At 34.5% G+C, this 11,202-nt stretch overlaps 1 protein-coding gene across 1 annotated transcript in view; it reads right to left on the bottom strand.

Moving 5' to 3' along the window:
• Window positions 1-1,369: 1,369 nt before the first annotated feature.
• The window catches only part of LOC149085055 (uncharacterized), a 48,961-nt gene continuing 39,128 nt past the window's right edge, over window positions 1,370-11,202 (bottom strand). The window contains exons 3-4 of the mRNA XM_089232837.1: window positions 2,425-2,490; window positions 1,370-2,271 (exon numbers count right to left, since the gene is read on the bottom strand). Of these exons, the coding sequence (XP_089088963.1) occupies window positions 2,080-2,271; window positions 2,425-2,490 (258 nt within the window). The 3' untranslated portion in view covers window positions 1,370-2,079. The remainder of the gene's footprint in view (window positions 2,272-2,424; window positions 2,491-11,202) is intronic.

Here is an 11,202-nt window from a genome sequence, read left to right as displayed (position 1 = left end):
TTATTGGATTAATAAAATATATATAATTCCTTCTCTTTTTTGTGAATCGGATCGCATTAAAAAAAAGTATAAGCTGTGGAAGCCAAGGAAATAAATGTCGTTAATATCATTTTCAGAGTAATATAATAGAAGATAAAAAGCATATTTTTTACCGATTCGTAATGAAAGATTATATTGGAAGGGCAAAAACAAATCCATCAATAAATAGTCGGAAACAGAAGCAGCATTGTGATTGGAGGAAGCAGACTCAGACTTTCTGTCACGCAGTTTCCTCATTCTTGGTTAACTAAGCATGCTTTATTAATGTATTTTGTGAGGAGGACTCTATTTCCCACGGATACTATTGAAGCAGAAGAGGCGGGTCAAATACATCTTACTTTATGGCGTATTCTGTAGCTACATTTCGAGGATTTGCTGCTTTTTCTCCGGTATCTACGCATTAATCCACAGAAAATATTTATAAATATCATTTCCATGCATTTCTTCCTCTACATTATCAATGAACTGCAAAACGTAAATTTGATATTAGCATTTATTAAACTTGCTAGTAGTGAATAATATTCCCAATGTACGTACAGTGAAACTTCGATACACAGCTATACTCTGCGGACCAAGAAAAATATCGTTGTAGAGAGGTTATTGTTATATCGAGAGGTAGCATTATCACAGGCACAGCTAAGATTATGCTGCTGTTGGCATCTCTTCTTAATTGAAATTATTAGAACCAGCATAAAATGCATTCATGAGTGTTTATTCACAGCAAAAAAATTTAATTGATTAGTTGGTGAATAAAATTGTTAGTTGTTTCAACCTGTAAAGTAGTTTACCACACAACCGTTTTGTGTACTATTCAGAAAGCAGCTTCGTGGCAACTTCATTTACGCTTTCAAACGGTAAATTGATAGTGCAAATTACCGATGTTTTTTAGACATCCTCGAAAAAACACAAAACTGGTAATGTTTTAATCATTGATAATTTTTGTTGCACCGCGGTCATTTTCTGCACACGAGGACTAATTAAACAAGGACCTATAATTCATTGCCGATTCTAAATGGCAGCGTTCGACATTTTGACATTTTTCTTTTTTTTTAATGCTTACCGAGGGGCTGGTGCTTTCGGTGTGGGGACTCCTTGCGTTCACATCCTTCCTCCTCACATTCTAAAAAATACCGTTATAAAGCGATTTATTGTGGTAAAGGATATCGTTGTATCGAGAGGGGCTTAACATTACACTATAGACAATTCCAGTCAAGATTTTGAAAAAATATCGCTGTAGAGGGATTTATCGTTGCATTGAGTATCGTTGTAGCGAGGTTCCACTGTATGTAAAATATGATTCGGCTATAAATAAATGAAGAAAAATACTTTTAAAAGAACAGAAATGAGCTTTTAATCAGAACAGTACTGATATGCTACAGCATCAAACGAACTCGAGAAAACTGACTGAACAAGTTAAAAAATATTTTATATGATTGTATAAATTTATTTTTACAATTTAAATCCTATGACTATCAAAAACTTTTTTAGAGCATAAGAAACTATCAAAAGCACAACCTTTGACATTTTTATCTTGAAACTGATAGTTAAAAACGTGAAAATACTTCACTATCATAGATAGTACTTACCTGGGAAGTTTTTATCAGAAAAATTAATTAAAATTAGTGAGTTTTTCATAAACGTGAAGTTTTTCATCTGGTTAAAAAGCAATCACAATATCATACAAATTCTAGATTTAATCGGATTATATATATACAAGGAAATTACTATTTATATTATATATCTTGTCGTTTCTTTAAAAAGTACATCGATAGATAAGTCCATTTACACACTCATCATCATTATTCGTCTGTCTGTATCTCTTAGTTGAGGTCGTGATTCACTGGCATTATTTTCACAAGAATTTGCAGGTTCGGTATCCGCTTTGCGTAGATTTAGGCGTATTCGATCTTGACTGATTGAATGATTGTTAGCACAAAATCCATCGCATTTGACTACACACGCGTACGTAAGGTTAGAAATCTAGTTCGTTCGTTCCGACGCGATTTTTATATCGATTCGAGTGCGAATTGATAATTTCGATCACACTTCGCCATTGATACACTGGGAGCACCGTACTAGTCCGCTTTCGTCGCAACTCACGCACCTCAGGGCTACAAGATCGTCGGAGAAATGGTGCCTGTGGGTGACTGACTTTTTGCTTCCACCGCAAATAGAACACAGTAGATATCTGTAGCCCCCACATTGTTGACAGACACCACCAACAGACTTCCGCTGTAATGCAAGCGAAAAAAAAAAAAGTTTTGAAACGGTGAATAGTTTTTTAAACAGTGAACGAATCTGACTTATTATTGAAGTACGAATGAGAAATGTTCGATGGAAAAAAGCTATATAAATGAAAGTACAATGAAAACAAAGTGTACTCACCTTATAAGGCCGCAAAAATTCTCTCAAATGTCCTATTTCGTTCAGTTGTTCGAGAATCTCCACTCCCTGAAATAACAAAAGTTTAAAAAAATCATTTAAGAGTAATGTAACATTGCTAAAGTATTTTCAGTTCTATAAACATGACTAACGTTTAAATAAAAGTTATTACAATGAATTTTTGCATTTTTCAAAACCTGCTCCGGTCCGCGAAACGTTTCTCCCAAGTTATAAAAACAGCTAAAAAGTATTAGATTTAATAAAAATAAAATACATTCTACTATACTATGTTCAAAAGGTTCCGAGACTTATGTAGTTACAGAAGAATAAACATGCAAATAGAACCTGTTTATTTAGTGTTTCCTTCGAAGCATTGTCCGTTAGTTAAGCGTTGTCCTCCGCTTTTCGAATTCAAAAATATTTCAGCGAATATTGCACTTAGAAACGTGGAATTTTTTGATTTTTCAGCAGAGTCAGGACAACAACTTTTAAATTGGGTTTTTCGAGCACACGGGGAATGTATAAAAAGTTAGCTTCTTTAATTTTTTATGTAATTATTTTTTATTTCAAACAAATTTTAAGACTTTAAGTAACTGCTCGTCATTTGAAAACTTTTTGTAATTAAAAGTATGTTTCGAAAGTCAACGGCTGCAGAGATATCTGCTGTGCAAACAATTTGGCACAGTCTGTAGTGAGGCATTCCAGTGCAAAATGCAATAAAAGATCAGGGCAACCATCGTGAGAATGCATCGTTCCGATGATTCTGACCATCGTTTTTTCTTACTTCAATAGAACCTTTAAAACAAAAGTTCTCTATCATTATCTACCAATGAAGTAGATTTACTTGTAAACTATCTCCAGTACACCCATCTAGATTCATATAATTTAACGCATTGACTTTGATACATGAAAGATTAAACGGGTTTCGTGACTGACATAATCAGTAACTAAGTGAGAAGAAAAAAAAAGAGGTTATATATGAAGACGGTATGACTGTAAATTCGATTCTCATTATAAGGTCCTATATTAGGACCCTAATAGCATTAGAGGTTATATGTTGGACAAGCTTGGGGAGGAAAAGCAACAATAATAAAGATCAAGAGCCGGGTGAAGATAGGTAAAAAACAACAGTCTTTTTTTGTATATGAGCTCGAGAAAATCGTAGGGTAACGTCTATTATGCAGCGTGGTAGCGCCTTAGGATGAACGTTAGAACCCGTCAATTATAATCTATCAGAAACGATTCATCATGACCTTGAAGCCTCATAAAAAAACGCCTAAAAAGACCATCATGAATGAGAAATGAAAGAGAAACAAAAACAGACGTATATTAGGTGCTCTACAGGTAGACATTAGAACATACGCGGTTCCATAAAGTTCTATGGCAAGCAGCTCCAACAACATGCACCAAACATATTTTAGTCAACTTAAGGTATCCGACTCGTTCGAGAGCTCTTTTTTATGAAATGGTACTGGAGTGGACCTTAATAACATTTTCTGATAGAAAGTGTCCCAAAACGATGAAAACAATAATAAATTTTACATTATGTCATTTTCGATGAAAAAGGCATTTGATTTTTATGCCAAATTTCAAGCAAAATTCGTGTAATATTCCATACACGATTGAAAAAAATTTCTATGAATGGAATGTTTTGTTATTTTCACAGTACATTTGGCTAGTAATGATAAACTTAATGAATTGTATGGTATGCTCATAAGTTACACTAAATCTGTTGATGTACGTGTGAATTTTTTGAAATTTCATTCTACATATTATGTATAAAACACTGTAATTAGACAAATATATGCGGTAGACCTTAGATTTTGGTACAAAACCTTAACAGTATACCGCAAAATATCATTAGAATTTTGTAATCGATAGATTTTTAGAAATCATGTTTCAAACTCAAGTAAAATAGCGTTCTCCGTAAAAAACGTTTAAAGTTTTTATTCACGGATTACTTGTACGTAAAAAAGTAACACTAAAGTGGATGTAACTTCAATTCTAAGCGTCATAAAAACAAAGCAAGACCTGTTTTGGAATCCAAATAAACAGGGCTTTTATAAAAAAATAAAAATAAAAAAACGATATTTTTTTTTCGTAAATGACGTTTTTGACGTAGTCGGATACCTTAATAGGCATCATAACACAAAGTTATTCACTAAAATGGGTCTTTTATAACAAGATTGGGTCTTTGACGTCAAAAACTGGTTTAAACCGTCAAAACCCTAAATGAATGCTTTTGGATATTCTGAACACAACAGATATATATAACATACTGAAAAAACTTAATTTTATATACTACTTTTCATTTTTAAACACTAATTTATCACACTAATTAAAACAAAATATTAATTATAATTTGCAATTTTAAATTTTTTGACATACAAAAACGCCTACAACAGATAGTATATAATTTTATAGTCCATTTTAGTAAACTACTGATTATCTATGTGTTAAATTTACTAAGCGAAATAGAGCTGTTTATTCAAAATATGTGTGAGAGTAGATCAGGGTTAGGTTTTTCCTTCAGCTTTTATGTCATGCTCTATTCAAATTGTATATTCCACAAGAAAAAATTCATATATATATATTGTCCAAAATAATTCTGTATAGAGAGCAGAAAATTGTTTTAAAATCATAATTGAGTATTTATTCATGGTGTAAAATAGTCTTTTTAAACATTACATGTAATCGATATGTATATTTTCAATAGGAATTTTTATATTGAAAAGGCAATGTTTTTGACGAAGGATTTTCACGTGACAAAAACTGTCTCGCGTCAAAAACCTGCTAACCCGGCTTTATAACTTTCGGTATAGATGAAGCATTCAGTATTGAAGAAAATGTTCAGTTATTAGTGTGTATATGCGTCTTTTGCGTGAAGCTTTTGTTACTGATATTATGCAATTTCATATCTTAGATGGATGCATAGCCCTACTAAAAAAACGAGTAAAGTGAAAGAAATTGAAAAAAAAAAGCTAAAATATGCGTTTAAGAGACTGGGTGAAAACGTCGTTTAAATCCGAAAATCATACAACTGAAACTTTTTGAAAATGCCCCCCCCCCCATAGATTAAAAGAAAATTATTACAATAACTCAATTGTTTCGATTGCATTTTCAATTCTTCTATACGAGAAAACCATACTTGAGAGAAATTCATTTTTTTTAAAATCACAAATAGGGGAAAGATAGGTAAGTACAATTTTTTTTTCATTTTTACTGTTAGCAGCAGGGCAAGTAAAAGTGACTATGATCAAGTTTACACGAGTGGTTTGGGTTTTATGAAACCGTAATTATTAAGTAAGATGTCATTTTGTCATATTAGTATGTGTAATTTTTCTGCGAAGGAATCTTAATTATTTTGTGGATGAAAACTTTCAATGTTTAATTGGAAATGGAATTGACAAATGCAAAGGCCGGTCGAGCTCATAAAAAGGAAGAAAAGGGTTGATTGCATTGAAAAGGCCCCGAAATCTCAGAAAAAAAAAACTTTTTAAACTCCATCGAAAAAGCGATTCTCTCAAAAAGTTTGACCATGCAAAGAGAAGTCCATCTGCATGTGAACAGATTTAGATTAAAGAACAGAACATATGAAGATTTGAGTTCGGTGTGAAATATATGTTTAAGGAGGTAACACGAGGAAATGATGTAGTTACGAAATTACGATGACATTCCTTTTCGACTACTGTGAAATCTTTAGGTGCGTACACACTACTCTGACGTGAATGAAATTCGGAAACGAATCAGAATCCACCATGGCACATCAGAGTGATGTGTATGATGTAGACACCTTTAGCCACGCACACACTGTGTACTCTTACTCGGAAAAGAGTACGCTTTCTTCATTTTTTTGGGGAATTTATAGCATTCGTTTATAAAGCTACTGCTTCACATTCTTACACGATTGCTTCTGATTTAATAAACTATGTTTCATAAAATTTTTGAGACTTTATCTCTTCAATTTCGTTTTTATTTTCAAAAAAAATCCACTAGGTGCATACTGCTATTTTCCTTTCTCCCCCATAATGAGAAACTGAAAATTTCTTCTCTATTCGTGTCAAATAGTAGTTAAAAAGACATTATCTGCAGAACATGTGCGTGCACCCTTCTAAATTGCGCAACATTCTAGTGCAGTATTTCTCAACCTGTGGTCCGCTGACCAGAGAAGCACCTCCTAGAGAAGATCTATCTCTAAAAGTGACTGATCAGAGGTAGGCAAATGATTATTGGATGGTGGTCCGCACACAGACTTGATAATTTTATTATAATTGAATGGAAAATTATTCAATTGTTGCAATTTATATTAGTAATATCCCATATGGGTAACCATATTGTATCGAAAAAATATCGGATATTGTTAATTGTAGACCAAAAAAATGCAGTTTGTGACAAATTTGCCAATTACTGAAAAACATTGCAGAATGGCGGAGAAAGAAAGAGCTACTGCAAATCGAAGAAAACGAAAATGTGTTTCACGAAAGAAACGTTCATCATAACTAAGAGAGCAATATTTCATGGAGAAAAATCACGGAAAATACGGGATATTGCCTATCGTCGCCATAAACGTAACCAAAAGTCGGCGAAATCAACAAGTATTGATAAAACTGGTGTAAAGTTAAATGTACCAGTGGGCGGGAGGTGAAGGGGCTGTTGGAAATCGCGGTGAATTGAAATGTAGTTCACAGAAAAGAACGTTGAACCCAAGTTCAACGTCGAACATGACAAGAGATTAATTGTCGCGATATTAATATTTATATTTATAGCCATAATTATTATTAAGTTATGAAAGTCATCTTCATTTACGATTTCAGCAAACATTACAAATTGAAATAACCTTCGTTGAAAAAACAGGGCAATTGTATTAAACAGTCGGGATGGCCAAAGATACAAGAAGGTCCCGAAAAATATAGCTAATATGGTCACCCGAATTATACTGTAAGTTAGAGATCCACCGAATTGCTGCAGACATTTTACTGTTTCTTGGGTTCAGAAACGTTGAGAAGCATTGTCAGCGAATGTTTTATCGTATTTCATGAATAAACAATTACGGAGAGAAATACTAAAAAATCTGAGTTATTACATTTTTACGAAACTAGAGCATTTTAAGAAACAAATTTAAAAAAGAAGGCAAAACTGACACAAAGTGTTGACTTAAAAACAGTGTAGGAACTAAACAAGAATTGCGTAGCTCTGTCAAAGCATTAGAATGGCCTAAATACATAAATTGTCGATCATTTCTTTCGAATTATTTCTAAGTAACGAGTTTATTTGATGTTTCAGTTGATAGGATGTAAAAGGGAGAGGCTCTTCCACAAGAAAAAAATAAATAAATTGATATGGAAAAAGAAGTTAAGTAATATTCGAACGTGTTATTACAAGAAAAGCCAATAAATCGTTTCCAACAGCTGCGATGTTTGTGAACGTAACAGGTGTAGGTAGAATGGTATTGTGAGTGTTATCACAACTACAGCGAGAGACGGTATTCATGATTGACAGCTGAAATTACAGGATTTCGTTGAGATAATACGCAGTTATGTACCAGAAAATTACGAACGAAAGCTTCAAAGTTCAGTTCTAGAGATGCATGAAATACATACTTTTTTGAATATAACAACTCGTCGACTGCGTGCACTGCCTGGCCAAAAAAAAAAGTCGCATACTGTAATAGAGTGTGATTCTCAAATTTTTTGCGTTTTTTTTCATCCTTGCCAGATCAGACAGGGGAACAAAAAATTGACGTGATTTATTGGTTAAGAATCACAGCTTAATCAGCCAATATTATTGTGCACGCACTCTCTGACACGAAGCTGGGCTCGAAGAGATCTCGGCAACGGGATAAGTACAGTGGCAAAGTTCTGGCGTTCATTCATTCATTGCACTATCTGAATGATCTCGTGGTATTCTAGCGCACACAGCATCAAGTTTATTTGATCACTTCGCGCTAATAAAATTTTAAACCTGTTTAACACAAATTACAAAACTCATTCGTCGTGGTATTGCTATCATGAGGTCATGCTACATTTTATCGCCATCTTTGGTGCTTTAGGAAAGAAACGAATGACTCCTCAGTTTTCTCTGATAAGATCTAAAAACTGTCTATTGGGCTTAGATCGAGACTAGGTGGCGGTCAATCCAATCGTCTGAATGTTACGAAGGTTTTCAGAAGCTAGCTGATGCGAAGATGAATTTAGAAAAGAAAGAAAATTCAACTGGCCTTACGGGGAATCGAACTCACGGCCTCTCACTTGCCGGGTTAGCGCCCTAGACTACAAAGGGAATGAATTTCAATCTTCTCTTAGAGCTCGCGTGCGCTAAACGGGACCGTATATGGACTGTCAGACCTAACTCAGGCCAAAGCTCACAATTGCTGACACCGCCAACCGATGGTGACTTATCCAAGGATGATGTCACTCTCCGCTATCAGTCCGTGCTCAGTTCTTCACTTATTGATTCCAGCCGCAACAACTATAAATTAATATTTCTTAGACACGTAACTAAATTTTTTGACGTTTTTCCTGAGTCATGTTCGCGACAGCATCAAATCTAAGCACTACTTGCTGATAATACAAAGTACCGACGTAAGCAAACAACGAAATAGTTTAGAAATAGTTTCCATCATTTCCAAATGATGGAATGTTTTCTCAACTTTTGCAACGCAAAATTCGTATGACACATTTCTGTGAGCAGAAGCCAGAATATGCGTGAAAATATTGTTATGATTCATAATTTTTATCATCATTTCAAATTTTCTAAATAATCTGTCAACACGTTTTAATTTTTTTTTCATCTCGTCCCCCCCCCCCCCTCAAAATTCTCTCTCGCACCCCCGGTTAAGAACCACTGCTCTAGAGAGAAAGATTTCCAACCCGACTCCGTCGTTAGTAAATTACTGTATGGCGATATGCCGGAGTTGGTGAGCGGTGAAGTAGTAGGTAATATGTAATAGGGGTCATTCAAGTATTACGTCAGCATCGAGGGGGTGGGAGGGGGTTTCGGATTTGCTGATTTTTGATGACAAGGGGTCAGGGGGGTTTGAAGATTGCTTACGTGACCAACCACCCCATTTTGAAGATATTAAATATTCTAAGCTGCTGACGAAATTTTGCTGACAAGGGGGAGGAAGGGGTCAAAAATGGCTGAAAATCTGCTTACGTAATACTTGAATGGCCCCATACTACCAGAGACATTGAGTGACTTCAGAGTGTGGTTTGTGTAGTAGCCTTTTGTGGGCATTAAGATAGATTTTCATGGACGCTATAACTAAGTCGAGCCATTATTGCATGGTAATATGGGGAGCAAACTATAAAAATTTTAGCTACTGTATGTTTATACTCAGGAGCAGGACCTTTTGGTGAGCGCGGGACACCAAAACGATTTTGTAACGGGTACCGGGCCACAATGAAATGGTTCATAATTTTGAATTTTTCTATTTGAAAATGATGCATTAAGCTTTCTCACACAAAGCGAAAATCTAGCTGGGTCAATGAAATTGATCTTCGCTAGTCCTACTGATATGCAATTTTCATTCGTTTTTCATCTATGGTGGGAAAAAACCATGGAAAGTTCCAATCAGAATACCCTAATTCAAAGAAGGATTTATAGTTTTGAAAAAAGAACAATATATATAGTGCATTCGGGTAATATTAAATACCGGGTCTCTCCGCTTTCAGGTATGTCTGTCAAATGAAACAATGATGAAGTACTTGAAAATGACCCCATCATGCTATAGAGTCAGTGTCGCCATCATCACGGCTGCTATAGGAGAACATTTGTTTTTCTATTTCCTGAAATTTACTCAGGCAAGTTTACAAAGGTGTTTATTAATTATTGGAAATGTGTCCATTAATTTGAAACTAAGCACAATGTGCATCGCAAGTGTTGTATTTTATTGTGCTAGATAATATGAAATAATACTATAAGTATTATCTGAGTTTCGGGCTGGAAAATCTATCAAAATGGAAAGTTTAGTAATGTAAAAGAGGAAAGTTCTAGAAATAATGTGTATCTCGTTCTCTGTGGGCCCACTTTGACGGTTTTGGGGTAGATTAAGAATATTGAATTTTTTACTCTTGTAAATAGACTATGACACTTCCGCATCATCAATTACAAAAAGCATACGATGAAGTTTTTGTTTTTCATTGTATAGACTCATTAAATCTTGTTTTACATCAATTCGAATTAGTTTTCTCCATTTTGAACCCCCTATTCCTTATCATTCGACTATTCAACATTTCCCTACAGAAATGATTTTTTTAAATGCCTTTTTCATTATTTTAAATACGATACACTTGTCAATGCAAAAAACAAGAAGCCAAATATTATAGAATATAGATTTCAGGTTTCTCCACCGTGTTTCTAATTGGAACAATCAAAAAAAATAAAATTGGTATTCCATATTACTCGGATGTACTATATATATGGACTCTCTCTCTGGGTGTATGTCTGTCGTCACTAATTCATATTTTTATTAATTATTTACCATGCTAGGGTTGAGTTTACGGGCTACACCAAGCCTCCCCGAATGCCACGGGTTGAGCATGTACGCTCTAGAAAGAACTAAAAAGAAAAATTTTGATCACTTTGTATGCCTCTAAAATACGGTGTTTTTCTTTCTCTACGCCATCGCACCACATTTAAGTGATCAAAAGGGAAAGGCAGATATAAATTTGCGTGAATCGAGACAAGACCCCGATCTGTCATTTGCCGATCAGAAGGAGCGGCAATCATTTACTAAATTGTGAACAAAAATGCAGTCAGACCAAGAAGCGGCCGTACGTA

The sequence above is a fragment of the Pholcus phalangioides genome, unplaced genomic scaffold (assembly GCF_987345545.1).
Source record: "Pholcus phalangioides strain wild (caught in Gottingen) unplaced genomic scaffold, Ppha-v1.0 ptg000007l_1, whole genome shotgun sequence".
In the NCBI taxonomy this organism is placed as follows: domain Eukaryota; kingdom Metazoa; phylum Arthropoda; class Arachnida; order Araneae; family Pholcidae; genus Pholcus; species Pholcus phalangioides.
Note: the sequence above shows the minus strand (reverse complement) of the source record. Positions and strands in the feature narration are given on the sequence as shown.